The 22,806-nt window shown below is 43.5% G+C and overlaps 1 protein-coding gene and 1 non-coding gene across 2 annotated transcripts in view; both read right to left on the bottom strand.

Annotated features, from left to right (window-relative positions):
• Positions 1 to 20,748, bottom strand: part of HS1BP3 (HCLS1 binding protein 3) — a 51,912-nt gene extending 31,164 nt beyond the window's left edge. Inside the window, exons 1-4 of the mRNA XM_072858486.1 lie at positions 20,597 to 20,748; positions 15,368 to 15,533; positions 5,889 to 6,096; positions 3,393 to 3,615 (exon numbers count right to left, since the gene is read on the bottom strand). Coding sequence (XP_072714587.1) covers positions 3,393 to 3,615; positions 5,889 to 6,096; positions 15,368 to 15,533; positions 20,597 to 20,637 — 638 coding nt within the window. The 5' untranslated portion in view covers positions 20,638 to 20,748. The remainder of the gene's footprint in view (positions 1 to 3,392; positions 3,616 to 5,888; positions 6,097 to 15,367; positions 15,534 to 20,596) is intronic.
• Positions 20,749 to 20,849: 101 nt separating this feature from the next.
• TRNAS-AGA (transfer RNA serine (anticodon AGA)) lies at positions 20,850 to 20,931 on the bottom strand. The gene has a single exon. It is a non-coding gene; the product is annotated as a tRNA-Ser (tRNA).
• Positions 20,932 to 22,806: the final 1,875 nt, after the last annotated feature.

Genomic DNA, 22,806 nt, shown 5'->3' with positions numbered 1-22,806 from the left:
AGAGCCTTGTGACTTACAAGTCACTGTACACTTACACTGCCAAGAAAAATGAAATAGAGCTAGAAATGTGCCACTGCTACAAAAGTGAGTACACTGTATTCATTCCCTGCTGCACAGCTGATGTCAAAGGACCTTCTTACTCAGTATTAGGAGTGCTTGTTCTTACAGGACCTGTACATTCTGTCCAAAGCTGAAAAGATTTCCAAAAATGTCCAGGAAAACTTGCAGAGTAACTGGTGACAATACACTGGAATAACAATACTCCAAACTATCAAGAAGGGCAGTGAGAAAAGAGGAGAAGATATACCCCTCAAAAACATATTTCAAATGAATTTCAACAGTGCACCCCACAAATGTAACCTAATTTTGGGCACCTCTTATTCTAGGAAGAACTGGGCCTGGGGCAAAAAAAAAAAAAGGACGAGGGGTGTTAAAAGCTGAAAACTTGATCAGAAATATGTATTATTGTTTTTGAAATGTCCCTGATTTGGACAAGAAAAAAAAACAGTCTTCCTGTTGTTAAGAATCCCAGGCATGGCCCAAGATCACCCTGCTAACAGAAAGAAAGCTTTTGGGCATGAGAGTCATATAGCAGAGAAAAGTTTGTAGACCATCATTATACCCACAAAAGCTGAAGAGCACAACTGGCAAGTGAGTTGCCCACCAGCCACGAAAGAGCAACTCAGACACAGCCTTGAATGCGAGGGAGAGAATCAGCACAACTGGGATGTCTCCTCCAGGCAAAAGGAACCAGACCATTATGAGCTTCCACCTGGATGATCACCGGCAATACAGAACCAGAAAAAAGGCCCTAGTTTAGCATTTTACCCTTAAGGCCAGTACATTTAACTGGATATCTGGTGGTTCAGCAGCACAGCAGCAGTGCTGGGCCAAATCCAAGTCACAGCCTTCTGCCCCAGGAGGAAAAGTTGTTACCAAATGAAGCGTGCTGACAACATATGGAGGCCTGTGCTACTGGAGCAGTTTCATCCTCGTCCAGAAAGAAAAAAAACCTGTAAGATTATGCCAAACACATGATTCAATTTAGGTCAGAGCTCTGCTACTCAAAGCACCCTGGCCACTGATACTGCTTGGAATCGACTGGCTTCTTTCACTGCTGACTTTACACCTTTTCAAAAATTTTTCACAGAGGAAAGGATTGTGGATTTTTTTTTTTAAATCTGAATTTACTATACATTAGGGATCAGTTTACTACTAATCATATTTATCCAGTATGCATCACCTCCTTTTTTATTCATCCCCATGCCAAAGTAACTTCAAGCACATGTGAAGCACTAACGCTGTGAGGCCTCCAAGCTCCCTCTTTAAAGCAGGTAAGCACCTAACATTTTAATGGACATAGAAGACACCCTAAAATGGTCACCCAAGAAATGCCCACCCACTGACAGCTAAGCTCCTGCCTTTGGCCTCTTACCTAGACACCTATTACTAGATGGCATAAAGCTGGGATATGATGCTTATGTCCGATCTGATCTCCATTGATGTGAACTGAAAATATCTTCCATGGAAGCAGGGTGAGTTACAGGAGAAGAGAGACAATGTAAAATCAGATTCAGGATTCTCATTTCCACTTTCATGTTTCTGCCTCGACACTGTACATGTGAGATTTATAAAAATAATAATAAATACATATGGACAGGGGTTTTTTATAGATAACCAATCACTGGTTTAGAGTGAAAAACATCTGACTGTATAACATGTCATGCTGCCGCTCTGTACCAGTAAAGACCATACTTCTTATATAAATGAAGTTATTCTGATTCAGTAAGAAATCTGTTCTCGAAAGGAATGGAAGCAATAAACTAAATGAGGATTAAATACCAGCTCTTGTCATCCTGCAATGCATTAAAAGACCAAAATAATCAAGACTTTCAAATGCTATGTCAAACTGTGCAGAGTAGAAAAGCAAACTTCTTGCTTGTTTTGGCACAGCAAGTTCTTTACAGCTTATACTTGTTTTAAGTCGGAAAATACAACATTGCATTTGCTAACCCAATAGATCATTTTCCTATCCAAAAAAGGACGGCTTCTTTTGTAAACTTACCAACTAAGGACCATTTTGTGGGAAGTACTGCTTTATCTAACTTCTCATTGTAAATAGTTATTTAACTCTTTTAAACTCTTCTTCAACAAAAGAATAATTTTGATGCTGAGTAATTAAGCACGTGTTTTGTCAAAAGAATAATATTTAAAGTTTTCTGGTGATATGTAAAGAATTAAATACTTCAAGTAAAAAGGACAATATCTGGAGATCAACAATTACATATGATTATAATAGCAGGAGCAAAGTCCAAGTGGCGCTTCCAGTATTAGTCATTGCAGTTGACCCGACTTAGTGTGGGAGACTCCAGCTTAGAGCCTGGAGTGGATGATCTCCTTGGAAATGATTCAAGGTAATTGGGAAACACCAAGAGAGGGCTCTGGCTTGTTACTATCAGTTACTGCCTATTGCTATGAAGAAGCATTTTGAAAGCACTGTCTGGGTCCAAGACAAAAAACATTCAGTAGTGGCTGGTGACTGTGGGTGGCTGAAACAATTCAGTTGAGTCAGTCAGTGCTACTGAAGATGAAGAACAACTAAGCCTTTTCTACTTGGGCATCTAAAGCCTGAGACACCCTAAGAAAAGTAGTCACTACTCACGATCCCAGCCACTGAGAAACTAAATTTGCTTCCAGGCTTCAGTAGTTAGAAATGTTTTTGGGAATTAAGTGAGAAATTCCATCTTGAAGTGAAGAAAACAACTGTCTGAAAATTACTGGACAAGTAAGCAAACCCACATACTAACATCAGCAAGCTTTGATTCAATTATTGTTTCTCAAGCTGTTATTGCTTATGTCTCAGCAGCATTTAGCATGTGACACCTTCAGATAATGGAAGAAGGAAAGAAAAGCCTATTTGTGAACATCATGATTGAAATGTGGGCTCTTTTGGTCTTTACACTGCTATAACTTTACCTCCTTGTAGACACAAGTGAGTTCAGAAGCAGTTCCAGACACTGTAAACACCAGTGTACTCCAGAGTGGCACAACCAATGGACCCTGGTAGCTTTATGTTTTGTGGTGGGACCCTGCAGTATCCAGTAAAATGCCTACTGTAGCTGAGAGTGTCATGGAGGCATTCACAATGTCCTTCTGTCAGTTGGATTTCCTGAAGAATGCACTAAAGAGGCACTACAAAGTCTCTTCCCTCTACTGAGGCATGAACTGCATGCCTCTTCATAAACTGCAGAGGCCTCTCCTCCTCCGCGAAGTTCAGCTGAAAGTGGTCAATGTTATAAAATGTTGGGATGAGGGAAAAGTGACATAGAACAGCCTTATTTGTTTAAAAAACTAGGTTACAAACTAAATAACAAAGGCACTACCAGCCATACCTCATTATACCAAGAGGGTCTAAATCTTCTTCCTCGTCTTCCTCTTCTTCTTCTTCTTTTCCCCCCCCTTTTTTGGCATTTTCCACTGCTGAAAGCTGTGAGATTAAGTCAGGTGTCTTCTCCTCTTTGAAAAAATCCAATGCCTCATTTTCTTCGTCTTCTTTCTCCTTGTCATCAGGATTGTTTTTACCCTTGAAGTCCATGGCACTAGTAGATTTTGTTCCTGCAAAATACAATAATGGATGCAAAACTGAGTACACAGGACAACAACTATGTTTTATTTAATACCTTGTACCTGTTCCTGATGGTTTTATTTGGGGAATGACGGACACGATCAGCTTTTGTGAAACTCTTTCAACATTCCTGTCTGTCCCTTCTATCCACTGATGTGTCATTACGTGTCTGATCTGTTTACTGATTTAAAGTAGTTAAGTAGAGAAAGACAGAGGAAATTAACTTTATCTGAAACATAGCAGTGCATGTCTAATCTGCTTATTTATGTTCCTTCTGTAGTCAATAGAAACAATAGAATTTCCACATGGTGATTCATCGCAACCAAATAAAGTTGTCTGAGGAGTTTCCCTTGGAATTGCCTATTTCTCTCCACTGGCTACAGAGAGGCCGTAAATACTCTGCTTAGATGTAGGTAGCTAACTTTCACATAGCTAGTAGAGATAAAGTCCACTTTTTATTACTAATTTAATTCATTTGGACAGAGCTAAAATTAGAGCTTTGGACAGTATGAAAAAGAGTTTCCACAGCATCTCTTCAATTTACACTCAAAAAATGAAGCCTGAAGTTCTAACTCCCTTCAGTATGCAACTGAGCAAATTCAGCAAACAGAAACATGCGATTTGACCAAGTCTTCTCACCATACTTGTTATACACAAAGCCCAGGAGAATGAGGAGAGAACTATTCCTTGCTGTGGAGTCTCTGGATGTTCAGGAAAGCAATTTAAAATAATGAGACTAGCTAAAAATAGGCTAGTGAAAACCACGATGGATAAAATTCATGCTTTCATCCTTTTGACTGTTAAAGTTACCTGGCATGGGAGACTCATCTCACCCACCTTTTCATGCTTGCATTTGCCAAATCACCCAGGGCAGACTTCATTGACTAAATGTGGGTGTCTACACTGAGCAAGTGGTCTTATGCTCCCCTTATAGGCAAGAGAGTGCTGGTCAGGGTAGGAAGTGGATATTAGGATGCTGCTTATCTTATGCCCACAGTCATCTGTGTTTTACCATGTTGATTCCCCCTAAACACTGCGACTATGTCTCCAGCATCTGTAAGGAAAGTGTACACAACTAGCTTGAGGATCTGCAGTGTATGTACTGAATTTCACCTGGTTTGGTAGGGTGAGACTTATATTATTCTAAGGCAGATTTTGATGAACAGGTCACATTACTTGCACCCAATCTGTTCACAGTATAAAGACAGTCCAGACTAATTCAGCTGTAGACATGTGCACCATGGTTAGGTTAATCAGCACGCAAAGGTTAATCAACATGAATTCTGAATTCTCTGTGCAAGGGGTCTACTTTCAAGAGCACACTGCCACGGAAAAAAGAAAAAAAAAATCCCAAACCTTATTAGCAAAACAATTTTGCCAAATATCACACAATTTTGCCCCCCTTGACTTTAGGAAGCTGCCAGTCTCACAGAACTTCTAATCTCTCCACACTTGACACTTTTGCAAAATCGGCTGTTCACACATGGTGACTTGCTAGCACCTTGCAACTTCACTTCCTTAAAACTAATGCTACACTGAGAATCTTCCTGCACAGCACAGGCTGGAGTATTCCCTGCTCAGCAGCTCTCAGCTGAATTAAGAGCAGAGAGACCATCTGTTCCATTCATTCATTGACTCCCTGCTATGCCTAAGGAACATAAGAAAGGAACTATATGAATCACTGGAAGAGGCAACAAGAGCTGGACATGAGGCTAAGGAAAATAAAAAATAATAATAATTAAAAAAAGCCAGAGAATGGATTTAACTAATGAAGAACCTGCCTTTTATTCAAATCTTTCTCAGGGTCAATAATTTGCTTTAGGACCCTCTTCAGCAAGGCCTAGCAATTTTATTAGGAATTAAAACCAGACAAAATGTGGAACAGTTGATCACTAAGAGAGACCCTGCACTGTCCCTTTAGGGACCATCTCTCCACTGACAATATATGATTATTTAGCCTTCTAAGCTTAGGTGTTCTGAATCACAGCTTAGGTATATGCCTAAGGGAAAACAGAGGTGGTGGGATAGATATCTTCAAAGTGAGCATTGTGGTATCAACACTTCTGAATGAGGCATGTGTCTACTGAGAAGAGGAGAAAACTAGCAAACATGACTATGCACCACTGTAGATGCACAAGAGGATATTTTCAGTGACAGCCTTTATTCTGGCATTCTCTAGTTTCCAACTACCTGAGTCAAGAACTTAGTAACGCTTTTATCAAGCACATTCATGAGAGAGGGGACACTCACATCTTTTAGTTACCTAAAAATTCCAGTAACTCAGGACTCGTTGCTAGATCCTCATCTTTTGAGATGAATTTCATGATATCATTGAACATAGCTCTTCGTTCACAGATGTCAGATTCCCCCACGAAGAGAACTTTTCTAGGCAAGAGCGGAAGAGAAGCCTGTGGATATCGTGCTGCCAGTCTCTGGTAGAGCTCTTCTATCTCACTGTACTTCTTGGAAACCTGCAATGAAATACACTGTCTGGGTAAGTTTCTTTACAGGTGAGACATGAGCAGCAAGCAGCAGTTTAAGCGCTGTGAAACATTAATCCTGGAAACTGAAGTGGAAAAACATGTATTACTAAGGAGCTTTACATATAGCCTAGTAAAAGCCTGTTATCTACACAGTGAATCCCCAAGCATTGTTGCTGGTCTTTTAATTCTGTTATTAAAATCCACTCCCTAATGGAATTGAAGTTCATTGCCAGATACCCAGCGTCCATTTATCTGACTCATCAACTAATGAAATACTGGGAAGGTCATTGCTCCAGGTACTTTTCTCTGACAGCAAAAATCCTTGTCCACTAAAAATGAGCTATACGATGCCCAGCCCTGAGAGACAGGAGGGAAGAGAAGACGTTTCTCTGATGGAGAAAGCAGCCCGAATCTTTTCACCATTGAGCCAGAAGACCCATTTCTCAGCCCTAGTGGGCTTCAGTACCCTTCTTGCTGTTAAGGCCTAAAACACTGGCACATTTGCTGTGCTGCAGAGCACCTAATACAGAAACCAAAGGGCAAAGACCTCAGCTGACCCCTGACTATTCAGTTTATCCATGAGAAAATAAAAGCCAACAACTTGGCCATGGCCTACAGGTTCTTATACAGGGAGAAGATGCCAACAGTGAATGGAGTCATTCCTTCTGCGGACAAAGACAGGAAGCCTGAGGAGAAATAAGGCCCAATATATTACAAGGAAAGCAATAACCATGGGAACACTGGTTAGAAATGGGGTGGCTTATATACCATGTTAGGTTTTGAATTCAGTACCTTAAAAAATCAACACACAAAACCCACACACAAACAAAACGCTATCTCTTAACTGAAGTTAGAGGCATAATGGGGAGTGACTGTCATGCTCTGTGACTGTGGTATTATACAGACGACATATTCATCTTGGCCCTCCACGCCCCCCTAATCTATTAATGTGTTTCAACAAATACAGAGTTAGATTAAAAAAAACAACCCCAAAAACTAGTGCTAGTGGGGTGCGTATGGGACAGATCCTCTACTGAGGTCCAGTTCTTATCCTCCTGTAACACATGTTGGTGAATTCTAGCGGAGTGAATTCTAATTAATACTGCCACATAAAAGATGGAGAGACTCAAGCACCACATCTTGGGATGGAAGAAGGCAGAGTTCTTCCACCAACACAGTGATAAAAGAAAGTCAACCCAACAAAAAGCACAGAAGTAGAAGGGAAACAAGTCATAGATTAATCCAGAATCCATAAACTGCATCTATACTAGCAAACTAAACAGTATCAGGGCATATTCCCAGGCACTGGAACCTGAGAGTGCCTTTTAGGAACCTTATAGCGTCTACTGGAACCTGACAATGCCTGGCACAATTTTGACTCTGGGTAGCTAGCACTGCCCCAGATAATTTCTCAGCCCAAGACTTAGCCTGGTGCAGAGACCACTCAGTAGCCAGTTTGGGTACCGATGCCCACTGTAGATGGTAAGAAAGTTGCATACTATGGAGGCAGCCAGACTGTGCTAGCTGCCCTCCAGGCCAGAGAACAGGTCCTGACATTAACAGACACACCTCGACTAGTTTACTAAATTAGATATAGGTATAAAGAGCAATAACCACCTTAGCTTTCATGCTTCCTTGCCTTTTGCAGTAATTATCAACCAAGCTAGCTGATTTGAAAAGTATTTGCATTTCAGTTGTTTAACGTTCACTCTGGGTTCATCGTCCAGTCACAAAAGGCAAGCAGCTCTACAGGAAAAATCACAAAAAACACAAAACTAAACCTGAGTCAACAGGGGAAGGAAAAACAAGAATTTTAGACTTGTCTCCTGTAAGCAACACAGGTAAGTGTGAGCAACAATGTGCCCTGCATGCAGGGTCTGACATGCAATTCAGCAGCCAAGCATTAAAGTGATGGCAATAAAGAGATGTTCCCAGAATAAGACAATCCTCCCTTTGAAAGATACCCCAAAAAGAGAGAGGAAAGCAATTCTGGAATTTCTGAATTGCTGTACATTTCGAGTTTGCTAAGTCCCAGTAGCACTCTGAACAGGGTACGATACCAGAGCCCCTCCCAAAAATACTGTGTAAGCACAAATGTAAGGGCAGTGAGGAATTCACTGGTACTTTTTCAAAAGAATAAACAATATTACTTTCCACCTAGGAAAAAAAAAATCAAGTCTGATTTGTGAAAAATGTTTAACATCTAATTAATTTCAATAATAAATAACAAATTAGTGTCTGAAAGCATTACAAGAGAGCAGCCAATCAACAAGATTATGCCAAAACAACTTTAAAATACTCAAAAAATAATACTGAACTGAGACATACAAACTTATTTCTTTCCTCACTTAATTTTCATTCCTCCTCTATCAAACTCTCTAAATTATTCATAAATCTCAATTTATGTCTAATTACACCATTGAACCTAAAGTAAATGCACACCCTCACATCCTATCGCTAATTGAGCCTTTGTGAATCTGCGTGGGCTTTGAACAACACCACCAACCATAACACGCGACACAGCATACAAAGCGTGATAACGCTAAACCCAGAGCATACTAATATGCTACCCAAACGCCTGCAGCACACCATGCCAGCTAATATCCAACAGTGTGGGGATGCCCTCTGCTGGGATAACCTACCACACAGGCAAGATGTTAAACCTCCAGCCTAAACCATCCCCCACTTACCTAAGCCCAATGCTGGCCCCTGCCAGCCCCTGCCAGCTGAGGGTTTTTGCCTGCCGTCCCTCTGTCTCAAACCCTGGCTGCCGCTGTCTCCTCTACATCTTCACTCAACACTACTGCCATCTTTACCTTGGTTTTGGTGCTGGAAATGCAGCAGTAAGAATGGCTGAATCCAACAACCTCAGACTGATGCATTTAGAATCACAATGGTTTGGGTTGGAAGGGACCTTTAAAGATCATCTAGTCGAACCCCCCTGCAATGAACAGGGACACCTTTCACTACAAGAGGTTACTCAGAGCCCCATCCAAGCTGATCTTGAATGTTTCCAGGGATGGGGCATCCACAACTTCTTTGGGCAACCTGTTCCAGTGTCTCACCATCCTTATAAAAAATTACTTCCTTATATTCAATCTAAACCTACCCTCTTTCAGTTTAAAACCATGGCATCTTGTCTTGTCACTACAGGCCCTGGTAAAAGTCTCTCTCCATCTTTCTTCTAAGTTCCCTATTTATAGTGAAAGCCTGCAATAAGGTCTCCCCAGAGCCTTCTCTTCTGCAGGCTGAACAACCCCAGCTCTCTCAGCCTGTCCTCACAGGAGAGGTGCTCCAGCCCTCTGATCATTTTTGTGGCCCTCCTCTGGACCCGCTCCAACAGCTCCATGTTTGCCTTGTACTGGGGACTTGAGCTGGATGCAGCAGCACAGAGGGGCCTTACACAGCGCTGGCCAGGTCTCACAGAGTGTATTTTCTCAGGTCGAGTCCCATACGCCACCCAGAGCGTCCTCACACCTCTCCAGTTTGGAAGCACTGCTTTGCGGTGACAATTTTGGACCCTTTCAATTTGACGTCCTCTGGCAATTTTCCAGGAGAAAGGTGTATCAGCATGTAACAAAATTAAGTCTTGCTTTTCCTGGTTACCACTTACAACCCTTTGAAAAGAGTCAATGGATCCTATGGCCCAAAATGTCAGGTTAAAAAAAAAAATGCTGCTCTAAAATACATTTTATCATTCCTATTAAGTATACAAAGTCCTATTTGATTAATATTAAACTATTTTTCTTCTGCTGCCTGTAATTCCTTTAGGTCTTGATCTTGCAATTATCCTCTCCCCCTCCATGCCTCTAACTGAACTCTGTGAATACTGTTGAGCTAAACCCCCACCACCTGTAAGTCATCCTGAGTGCACGCACTTCAAGGAGTTCTGTCAAGTCACAATATCAAAGGCTTAATCTACTTCACTTCAAAAGAGTTAATCATGCAAATACAGCAAAGCATGTGCATATTTGCCAGGTCAAGACCCTATTTGCCTGTAACAATTAACATCCAACATAGAACTGAAAGAGAGACAGGGATGGGTTGAGCATTTTTTGCACCAGGAACAAATAAGTAAGTTGAATATGATCAAATATAGCTAGAAGGTTAAGAAAACCACCGGGAAGTTCAAAGTGAAAGCATGAAGTTTGCTGCTAATCCCTCAAATCTTATGCATGTGCCTTGGCCCCTTCTTCAGGAGAACCTCATGCATGAAAGTACACACACCAGAATGCCTGCAGGATACGAGCCTGGGACTCTCAGATGTGCATAGGAAAATGTGATCCCATTCAGTATTAGTGGGATTTAATGCCTCCTTTCCCTAGGCTCCTTTTAATGCCCCATTTCTGACCTCAAACTTGTCTTCATATGCTTTATATTTACTGCAAGGATTTCAATGAAATGGAGGCCTCAGATAGAGCTAACTCAAGCCCTTTGGCCAGCCAATGCACACTAGTGAAGAACACTCTTGATTTTATGGTATTACATGAAATACTTAATGGCTAATGTGACTTTCTTCTTAGAAAGCCCACTTCTTAACACTGTCACAAAATGGAGGTACAGTAACATTGTCCTTTATAGAACCACCAGCTTTGGATTCAGGAATCAAAAGTGTCGCTTCTCATAGAGAGCACAAACCAAGCTTTCACTTGTAGACTCCCAATTCAAGCCATACCAGAATTAATGTTGCTTGGTGACCTCATGGGTATGCATTATGGTAGATTTTAATTACATGACCACATGCTGTTCTCCCCACCTGTTTTGCCCAGCAGAAGAGCAAGCACTCTAATATTTCCTTGTAATCAACATGAATTCTTAATGGTTCCTGAACCTATTGCTACACTGAGCAGGGATTTTTTTTTCCCCCCTCACATCACAAACATTGTAATGTGAAGGAATTTATCTTCACAACACACCGGTATGATCAGGAAATAGCAACTCCAACGCACAGATTTTGAGGCCCACAGAAAGAAGGCCAACATATGCAAACAGGCAATGATGAAGACATAGATGAATACACACCCACATACTTACACACCCTCATTGTATGAGAGGAAGACAGTTCTATAGTAAATTCCTCCAAAAAATGTGCTGTGCCTGTCAAACACCAGTAGTTATTTGTTCAGCTTTGAAAAAGAACAAACTTGACTAACAAAAGTAACTTGTAAAAAGGAAGCAATTAAACTGGGCACAGATAGAAAGAGAAGGCACTATAGGCTGGGTGGATTTTTAATAAGGCTGGGAAGAGAGAAGTTAATTGCTAAAAAAGGTAAGGTGTGGCTAGAAGAAATGCGTTTAAGATAAATAAAGCCTTTTCTTCTCACAGAAAATGGCAGATCTACAGGCAATAATTAAATATCACCTTTGCAGCAGTATCTCTGATGCAGTACCAAAGATAAAACCAACTTCACTCTTTCAATAGGGCAAGAGTATTCTGACCTTTGAAAGAAACGCAGCTGAGTTTTCCTTTGGTTAACAAATATAACCTCAAGGTTAAGCAGTTCTACATCCCATTTGTCCTACTTTACAAATGGCATTTTTTTAATTAAAAAATCCCTCCAGTTTCTAAGAATTTAGATCTGAAAGTCATCACAGAAGTAAATTTCTTCTTCTGTTAATGCTTCACAAACGTTACAATTAGAAACACTATGATACTGCTTTTGCATAGTCCCATTAAGGCTGGGGAACAGGGAACTCTGGATTGCTCAGACCCACACTAAAGGCTAGTAACTCCACAGGTCAAATATGAAATCTCTTTTTTGCTGTTCATCTGGTCTTGGTCATAGCCCCTTAACATATCGCGATCCAGTGTGGTCTAAATCGCAGCCTAGAGATCACAGTTACCTTAGAGGATGCTTCTGTCCCGCTCACCATCTTTTTCCAGGGGATACAGAGAAGCTATTTGAGCCATAAATGTTGCTCAATCACATCGCTGCCTGCAGCTGCTCACAGCCTGGCACAGAAAGCCAGTTTCGCTGCTGCCACCTAGGGCATGAGAGCGTGGAAGGCAGTCACTTCAACTGCAAGCAGGGGGAAGAACAGCTAGACAAGGAAAATCAATTTAGCTAATATTTCAGGGAGAGAAAGAAGGGAAGTAGGACGAAGAAAAAGAAAAACAAAGGGTCTCAAAACACAGACCTGGCTCCTGAGGTAGCCAAATTGGATTAACGTATCCAGAGCCAATGAAAATCCTACCATGCCTACCTGTCTTCTCTAACCTTCCCGTCATCTCAGCACTGTGACACTGGTTCCTTCCTTCAGCCTCTCAAATTTGATAATTTCAACAGTAGCAAAAATAAGTTCCCTCTCCCATCCTGCTCACATACTTGAGAAGGCAGAACAAGCACACAGTTGTTTCTTCTTCCTCCTTCAGACGTCTGATCTCACTCCCCCTTGCTGTACAAATTTGATGTGTTTGACCTGCTGTCCAACGTAACTTCATTCTTCTCTGCTGTTCCCCAGTCGCCTGGCTCTCTTACATTTCACCTGCAAACTCTCTGGGGAAGGGTCGTGGTTCTTGTTTGTGCTGGTACAACATCCAGCAGAACAGGGCACTACGCAGACACTACGGGTGCAACTCACCTGACCTGGCAGCCACAGGGTTGGGATTTGCCTCCAGGTTAAGACAACTGCCTACATGCAGGAGATGTCTCAGCTCTCATGACGTTCAGATATAGTCACTGCATTTTGGCAAGATGCAACTGAAACTCAACTCACCTGAACACAGGCAACTAGTGGTACCTTGGATGGTGTACTGTATCTCACCTCGCTCTGTTCCAGGGCGGTGCCAATGCCTTTATGTCCTGTGTCACATCTGCCAGCCCTGTGCAGACACCTGGCATAACTTAGTGTTTCTCAAATGGTACTAGCTGTGTATGTTGTGCGAAGTGGATTCCCCCACACTGTAGATGCTCAGCTACATTCTTCTCAACAGTACTGCACTGACTAGGATGGGAGCTTAGAAATCCGCAGCAAATGCAGACATCTAATCATAGAGAGCAGATTGTTCTGCCTAAAGACAGGCATCTCATGCCATCCGAGATGCTTTGGGATATCCAAGGGGCTTGCGTGCGGCAGGCAAATATCACACAGGACCTATGGGAGACCCACAACCTTCTAAAGGCTAGGTGGAAAACCCCAGCTGCCCGTGGTATAGACAGTGGGCTGTGTGCAATTCAATTGAGCCTTAAGCATTTTAGCCTGGAGTTGAAGCCCCCTGCCCCAGCTGTCTAAAATGTAAAATGCTTTCCCTTTATGGTCAAAGGAGAGAGGCATTTCCAGAGGATGAGTCACCTCATTCCCCTCCTCCCCATTGACCATAAAAGCAGGGACAGACTCAGATTAAAATATCCAACTTACAGAGAGATAAGTTAGGACAGGTGAATCCCTCTGTTCCTTCCAGTAATACATACAGAAAAGACTCATCGGAATGAATCGATGCAAAGCATCCATCCTCCAATCTCCAAGCTCAGGGTTTTAAATTACTTTCATACACCAAACTATATAATATATCAGACTTAGTATGCTGAAAAAAAAGTATCTGATGAGATAAATGTTATTCCCGTCAGACTACACCAGTTTTCTTCTTCATGAAGAATGAAATGTCAGGAGGCCTGACCAGAGAAGAAATCAGATAGGTTCATTTCACTTGAGAAGAGCAACTAAGTGCTGAAAATCCTCCTAGAGAGAGTGGAGATGGGAACAGACAATCTCAGCAAGCAAGGGGACCACAGTAGGAAGTCTGTTTCTCGTCTTTATAGACAAGCTGATTTTATCTACTTTTTCTTAAGTGAAGCAAAATGTTAGATGACAATAGGTCAGTATAACATCTCGGGTTTAGTCAGGTTCTTTCTTGCACAGAGCTGCATGGAAATATTACATAATATAAGCAAGCATTGCTGCAGAAAAAAAAGCGATTCCACATCCCCTTTCTTATTTGCCCATGTCTGGCCCTTCTGCTGTCCTAAAACAAACTTTAATGGGGCTACGCAACTCACAGGCTGAAGAAACAGGTGTAAATTAGTACTAAATAACAAACCCCCAAATACCCATTTTTAGCCAGGACCAGTTCCACAGCTGACATTACAGAATAGCCGCATGACACTGGCACACAGAAGGAAGCACTGCAGGATCGAGAACAAGCAGTCAGGGACAAGGAGGGAGAAGAGAACAGACTCTTATGCCAGCATTGCTGCTTTTACCATGAAGTTATATATAGCATAAGAAGTGTAATAAAGGAATGACATCTCCTCACCATGCACCTCTTCACAACACTGACAGATGTGGCTTTATCTGCAAATCAGACTGTGTAAATATCCATTTATCAGCTACCTCCTACGAAGCGTGAGTTACAGTAGGGCTAATGGTCTACCAGGTAACCATGTACTCACATCACTCCAACATTACAGTTATCCCCAAAACATCTGAAAAGAGCAAATGTTCACAGCATGCAACACGGTGCATCCCCTTAGAGTACCTTTATAGTCAATGGAGAGAGAAATGCACTTCTTGGGAGTGGTTCAGCAGACAGCTAAAGCAGATCAAATGAAATGTACCCTTAAATGCACCTTTTTCCATCGACTCAATAGACAGTCCCAGGTGAGACAGCTCAAGTGAATGTGCACACACTATAGATGACTTAAAGCAGGTGAAATAAATCTCATGTGCTATGCTTTCAAACCTTTACTCTGCAGGTATCATGAAAAAGACAATCCAACTCAATAATGTTTTATACAGACACTTCCTTGTAAAACTCTCTTACTAAGGATTTTAAAAAACATGTCAAGGCTAAGAGATCAAGGCTAATAGCTCAAGGCTAACCTACTGCAAGGTTAATTCCTCTTATTGACCCACATGATTCTTCCTCCATTCAAGTAAACTATTATATATTTATTTCATGTTTATGTACCATGTCCCAGTGCTGATACATATATCAGAAACTAATTTTGATATATGAAAAAGAAACTAATTTTGTAGCAGGGCTTCTAAAACGCTTCATTGGTTTCTATTTGTTGACCCATAATACAAAATGCCTTAAAGGCAACAACAAACAGTCATTGTTGCTTTGAGCTCCTGGAATAAAAGGTTCAATTAATATATGTGTAATACTCCTATTGCAGAAACGGTACAGACTGTGTTGTCCTGCCAAGGACCTTGACCCAGGGAGGCTGTGATGACAAAGTATCTGCTACATCAGGACCAAAATAATCACAGCTGAATAAGAAAGTTATCACTAATACAGCACTGATTAAACATTTACCATAAATTGAACTACATCTTCAGGCTTGTGCTTTGCTGATTTGAAGGCAGCCAGTCGGGTAACAGCAACAATGTGATACTCTACGTGTCCAGACATCATCTTCCCACGGATTTCCTGGTATTCAGGCACTGACAAATCCAGCCCTGTGTGTGTATTCTGAATTTGCCTAGGGAAGAAAACACATGCAGAGTTCAGGCATTGGCACAGAGACTTTTAAGTGACCCTCTCCGAGGATCCAGTTCAAAGCTCAAGAAAGCTCAGTGCAAAGACTCCCATTTCAACAGCACACCAGACAGACCCTACCCCAACACTGTTCCTACTCTGCAACAATACAAATTTGGACATGGCCTGCTTCCTATGTTCTATCCCAAAGCACCTGCCACTGGCCACTGCAGACAAAATGCCAGGAATGTAGCATTTCTAGGAACAGAAGATGGGGATTCATTGAGAACAGGACTTCACTCACAGGAGCGCAAGGTGCTGTCCCACCCAGCAGGGCAGAGGAGATCCCTCATCACAGCTTGTTTTGAAGCAAAGGTCTGTTCACTACAATTCTCACCAAGCCCTATCCACCTCTCCTTTGTCTTAGGACACCCCCAGGAATGGCAGAGACAATAGCTGAAAGAGACGACAAAAGGAAGAAGGAGCTTGCTTGAGTGCAGGGACAACGTGAGATTTGTAAGAGCCACCCAGGGAACTAGATTAAAGCCTGAAATACAAAGAGAAGTTGCTGGAGCAGGCTGCTGGGCCAACCACACAGTTTCCATCTGTGGAAGTCCTTGAGGAAAATTAGGCAAATACCCATCAGGACTGAGCAAGTTGAAGGAGTACATGACCTCTTTGAGCTGCCTTCTGGTCTTGACTGTCTGACTGACAGTCTTGTTGCCAAATAGCAGAAAGGGTACACTAGCTAACGTATCTCAGCTTTCTCACAGAAAATCCCACTGGAAACAAAACCACCTGTCCTTTCATAACCAGTTAAGGTAGACAAAAAATCACAGCGTTAACCTCTGAGAGCTGCCAACAGTCAGAACCACCCATGGCTCCTCTTGGAGGAAAATGGAACAAAGGCACTGCTGCTGCAGTTACTCAATGCGTTTTCTTCTCCTGCCAGCTTCAGATCCACCGAACTGTGCCGTCACCTTCCCCCTGGATTCCCCCCCAAGGAAATATTTATGACATTTTTGCAAGAGGAACGCCAGGATCGTATTAAGATAAGGGTAAGACCAAGCAGCTGCTGTTGGGGCACAAGAGAACGGTATGTTTAACGAAATAAACAGTCTGTTTCAATAGACTGGAAACCAAAACTGATCAGAGATCTTTTCCCCAAAGTTACCCCCATGCCAAGCCACAGCACACTCACTACTGTTGTCACTGGAACCAAATACTCTGCCAGACGCAGAAAGAGGTTTATCATCCAGAGCACTGAATACTCTCTGAACACATTTCCGAGTCCTTCCTATGTGTGAATGTTTTTTAATGAAATCAGCAGGGACTGTTGAAAAAAAGCAATTTTCTTTTCATTAAACATTTTTTCTGCCTTTTTTTTTTAACCTTAGCCACATGGGGAATGTCAAGTCCCATCCTCCCTGGACTTCCTGGATTGCAGGTGTCTTGTGGAATACTTGCCTCTTTCTTTAGGAAGTTTAGATTAATTAACACAGGTGCCCTTTCACCTAAGGATACATGAGGCGTACGAACGTAAAATACACTTTAAAGAGGTTTAAACAACCTAATTTCAAACAAAGTTTCAAAAGACTCCTCTCATCATGTCAAAAGTTGACCAGTTCTTTTGAAACTTGAGTCTTCCCAAGAAGACAACCTCTGAACCTCCAAAGCAAAACTGAATAAAAAGCTTTTTAAAGAGAGTATCTCGAGAGTTCTTGATAAATCAGATAGCAACAAACAAAGGCACAGGCCCAATTTTGTACCCAGTCCTCTTTGCAAACCATGTTTAAAACATTACGGCTTTAACAACAGCTCTACCGTTGCCAAGATTTTATACTGTTTGCTCCAATTTTGTTCTCATTTCCTGCCAGCCAAGGACTTGACTTTACACTAACAGAGAAAATTTTGTTCTCAGTTACACGTTGTCAGGCTGTAAACACAAAATCAATAGTGCTTATGTATAAATACATAGGTGCCTGGCTTTCACACAGCGGTCTGTCGAACCTGTAAGTAAGAGTCATTACCTGAAGTGTTGTCTCCTTCAGTGGCAGCCAAAAAGCTGGCTTGAAGGACACCTGACAATAAAATCAGCTGGATCTGGGGTTTTTAGAATATATCTGCAGCAGAGGAAATGCTCTCCAGATGTGCAGTCACTCAAAAGTTGTGACTGCAGCTATGACAGCAAAAAGGTCTGTCGGATGGTACTCAGGAGTGATTTACTTCTGTTAACACAGCCACAGAGTATAAATGACAAATTAAGCCGCTTTTCACCTCTGATGTAAACAAAAGGAAAAACCACCAGTAAACCATCCTTCCCGAATGGCCTTATTTAGGTTAAAACACCAACCACGTACAGACGTTCTGAGATGACACAACAACAACTTCACTGTAAGAGCTGCTGCATCAAAGAGTTCTAAAAATGTCATTAAGTTAGTAAGTACCTTACCTACACCTGGGGTTTTTCTTTTAAAGTTGTTAAAAGTCTCAGCTAAAATGACTGTAATGGAAAGCGATTAGAGGTAGGGGGAATAGCTACATTTTTGTTTGTTTGCTTTAGGCCTTCTGATCACTTTCATTATCATCTCCTACACAAAACCTACCACTATTATCTCTTCCATAGCAACAGGATTGTGTGTTTTTTTAAACACAAAAATGATTCTAAACCAACAGAAATTAGCAGGGAGGCCGAGACAGATACAGCATAATATCCAAAGTGCACACTAGTTCTTGAAATGCCTTAGTTTCAAAATAAGCAGCCCCCAGTGTTTTAATTCATTTGAGACTGTTATTGTTGTCATTCAAAACGGAAGCAGCACCTACAAATCCCAAGACAGAATATAGTTTCATTGCATTTTTCACATGTAGTTATTTTTACACTAGTAGCTTTAAAAAAGAAGCAACAAGAGAAAGCTGGTTGTTTAAGTCGGACACAGAGGTTTATTGCTTCTACTCCTTATTTAAATCTATCTCGTGTATCTGTAAGTTAAACTTTTGCTTACAATGCAGACTGCCCAGGGGAGACTTGGGCACATGGTTAACCTTCCTAACATGAATCACTTCACCTGAACACGAGACCATTCATACCAGTAACACCGCGCTTGCACAATCAGATCATGCGGGATCGGCATGGGACAGAGGAAAGGGAGACTATGTGAAGATCAGCTGAACAGAGCAGTTTCCACAGTTCACAGAATAGCCACCGGTTTTCATTCCTGTCTTTTGATTTGCTATAATGTAGAGGCTTTGTATTTTAATTAGTCTGCTTTCTGTGCTGAAAGGCCAAGATGGGAGAGAAGGGAAAGCAGCCGTTGCTAAGCGAGAAAGCAAAGTAATGGATGCAAGGGCTGTGACCAGAGAAACTTTATTCCAGTGTCTGTGTGGTCAGGAGAGCAGACTCTGCACTTTCTGCCTCGATAAAGTCAGCCCTATCAGCAGCACCCAGCTCCAGCAACCTCTGCCCACACGGGACCAAACTGTGACGACCCAGGTCACAGTAAAAGGAGAAAAAACTTGTACTAGTTTATTGATTAAGTGAAGGCAAAATATCAGATACAAATTAGCCAGCAAATGTTTTTATTTCCCTGTATAGTCTAACTACAAATATACAGATTATTATTTATTTATATCACCATAACAACTAGGAATCCTACTCCCAAAACCAGTATGGATAAAGAGTGAAAAAGGTCACAACTATACAACTATCTTATTTCACAAGCTATAAAATATATTCACTTCCTAAAGCCTTAATCCCACACATACATATATATCCAATTTTATCACTGAAAGCATTCCAGTGTCAGTGGGACAATTTGCAAGTGGTAAAGTCTATTGACTGTAAAATAAATCCAGGTGTTCAGATTTCCATTTCCAAGGCTAAACATAATATAAAGTCAGTCCTACAAAACATGTATGTGATTTAAGTCAGATATGTTTGAGGGTTCAAGGCCACTGCTCCAAAGGAAGTCAGGCCCTGATATAGCCAAATATTTAAGGATTAAAATAATGGCTTTGAAGTTAATGTGATTGAAATAGTTTCTACTTGTCCTAGGAAGTAGGTGCAAGAGTCAGGACCTTGCTGAATCAACACTTCTGTTTCTCATGTCACATGTGATAGGGAACTGCTTCCATGTGGTCTCAAATATCTCGCAGGGGTAAAAACCAGAGAGAAATATCTCTATCATTTCTCTATAAAGATTGCCACAAGCATTTTCTTCGCGAGGCATTTCTCTTGAGGGTCCATTTGCCACATCTAGGAAAATACAGGTTTTAAAAATTCCATGCAACTGAAAACAGTGCCGCTGCACTCACCTAGTGCATGGTTTCAAGAATGTGGGAAAACAGAATAAACTTATTTTGCCCATCCCCGGCCTAACTTCAAGCCAGACGGGCTCCCCGTGGCCTGGGCACACAAGGATCGGGGCGCAGGGCATGGCGGCAGGAACGGGGGTCAGCCAAAAGCACTGACAACACCACGCCTCAAAGACACCGGCGTACACTTCAGGACGAATTTTAATGTCTTCTGACCCACCTCGAAATACTGACAAGGAAAAGACGTTTCCGGAGGGTGGGAGCACACACTGCGTCCCCAGCAGTGTCAATGTGGAAGGGAAACGACCCTAAGCTACCACAGGAGGAAAGGACCAGACGGCCGGTGTTACACACGACGGGCCAGACGACGCCAGGGGTCTCTCCCGGCTGTGAAATGCCAAAAAACTCGAGGAACCGCAGACATCCGAAGCGTCCTGGGGGCAAACCCACGCACCAGCAACCCCCCGCCCACCTCGGCCTCGCCTCAGCTCCGCCACCGCCCTCAGCGCCTCCTCGGCGCCTGCCGCCCCGCGGCCTCCCCTCAGCGCCCGCCCCGGGGTCCCCGTGAGGCGCCGCCCGCCGCGCTCCTTCCCTTCCCCGAGCGGCGCCCGCCCCCTGCGCTGCGGGGACGGCTGCGCGGGCCCGTCCCGCCGAGGGAAGGCCGCGGCGGGCGGCTCCGCGGCGGCAGCGCCCGTAGCGGCTGGCGAAGTTGAGGAGGGCGGCGGGGTCGCTGCTCTCTGCCCTCCCCGATACCTGGTGGTGACCAGCACGGCGGGCGCCGGGCTGTGCTGCATGGCGCGGGGAAGCGGCGTCGCTCCGGATCGGCGCCGGCCCGGGAGGAGAGGCCACGTCCGGCTGTCACGGGGTCCCGCCTCCCTTCCCTCGGGCTGGAAGCGGCCGCCCTGCCGGATGTTCGCCGGCGGGCGGCCTGGGTGCAAAACGATCGCTGGGAAGAGCGGGGGGAGGAAAACGTCCGGGCCGGGGGAGAAAAAGAACGGGCCCGGCTCGTAGTCGGCAGGATTCGAACCTGCGCGGGGAGACCCCAATGGATTTCTAGTCCATCGCCTTAACCACTCGGCCACGACTACACCGACAGGCAGTGTTTCTCACACGGAAGCTCCACTAATTCACCCTCCGCGCCCTTTCTTTTTGCCTTACGGGACCAAAACATTTCCCCCAAGTCTCGGTGGCATCCGTGTGCTCTCCTCCTAAGTGGCAACAGCTCGCACGCATCCATCTGCCTTAAAACAATCGGCACGGTGATGCTGGAGAGCGTTAGCTTTAATAAAACCCAGCCCGCTGGCTGCCACCGCCGCGGCGGCCCTTCGCCCTCCGCGGGGCAGAGAGCGCAGCCGGGCGCAGGGCGCTGCAAAGCCCCGCAGCCCTGGCCACAGGGTTGCTCAGAGGGGCGGTTTGCTCCAGCCTGTGTTTTGGAAGGAAAGCAGCAAGCAGCTGCTCCCTCTGCTGCCCCTCGCCGGCACCCACAGCTGGCCTGGGAACCCCTGCTGCGTTTTCACGCTTCTGGGTCCACCTGGGTGCTTCTTTTTGTCGGTGCTTCCCTGCAGAAGCTCTGCACACCCGTGCAGAGAAGCACCGAGGAAAAAAAAAAGCTTCGCACCAGGCAGAACTTTCTGCTGTCTGCTGCTCACGCCTCAATATCATGGCAGAAACCTAAGGAGATGCTGGGGAATATTAGAAAAGCAATAGAAACCAGACGTTGCCACTGCATCAGTGCAGCCGCCCCCCAAACAGGCTCTGCACCCCGAGTGGGTATGCAGTGGGGTCCAGGGGTGCCCCCAGAGAGGAGCAGCCCCTAAAAGAGGACCTGGGGAGTGGGTTTGGGCTTTTCATCCCAGAATGAAACAGCTGGAGGAGTTGGGGATGTGATGTAAAGTCTGTAAAAACCAAGAGAGATCCAAAGGTGGCAGATACAGAACGATCTTTTGCTGCTTTTGGTGAAACGAGAAGTCTGGATCATGAAACTCATGAGTCAAAACAAACAAAAAAAGGGAGACTTCATAAGTGGAGTTCCTTCCTAAATCCTGGTTGTTTTCTCTCCCTGGCTATTGCCACTGGAAACCTTTTGTTCAGCAGAGTGTAAATACCACCACATGGCTGCAGCCTTCCTGGCACAGGAGCTGTGGTTGCCAGATGTGCTGCAAGCCACTGGAAAATGCTTTTGAGACATGAATCGTTCTCATGTGGCCTCTGAAGGGTTAAAAAGCTCTGTGCTGGAGTTCCTGAAAGCATAAGTATATCCTAAATAGTTATATGTCTAAATGAATCACTTCTCTAATGGCATTTTTACCCCCGGTTGGCTTCCTGGCTAATCCAATTTATTCAGATAGTAACAAGGAGTAAGCAGCTGGCAGTTTGCCACCTGAGACAGCAAAAATAGAGCACGATCTGAGCCGTGAGCCTCAGCTGAGGCACTGCTTGTGGCACTCGCTGAGCGGTGCCCATCCAAACGTTGCCCAGTGCCTGTGAAGATGCTTCAAAAACTGGGGTTTTTCTCCCCAGACAGAAGTGGCTGCTCAGCCCCAGTATGCTGCTGGGCTCTGTCTTTGACCTGGAGAGGTTGTGTGCACTATGTCGGTATGCTCATGAAGAAGTCCAAGCGCTGCCTATTTATCCGATTTCTTAGGAAGTCTCATCATATGTGGCATTTTTATAACTCCAGAGCCCGTATCATCAAAAACATAATGTAGTTGGAAAGTAAAACAAATGTCTCCATGTTGCTAACCTCTGAAGTTGTGGAAAGAATGAGCTGACTTACCCATGAGGTTAGGGTAGGGTCTTTCATCAGGTGGTGACTGTGAAGAGTGAATCTCAGCATAAAAGGTGCACAAAAATCAAACCTGACAGAAGAAAACTGTAATATGCCGATAGAGCTGTCTGCTGGAGCTGAGCAACAATCTCGCCTTTTTCTGAAGCAACCTCCCAGAATATTTGGAGTTTGATTC

Source organism: Ciconia boyciana, chromosome 3 (assembly GCF_034638445.1).
Source record: "Ciconia boyciana chromosome 3, ASM3463844v1, whole genome shotgun sequence".
NCBI lineage: Eukaryota > Metazoa > Chordata > Aves > Ciconiiformes > Ciconiidae > Ciconia > Ciconia boyciana.
Note: the sequence above shows the minus strand (reverse complement) of the source record. Positions and strands in the feature narration are given on the sequence as shown.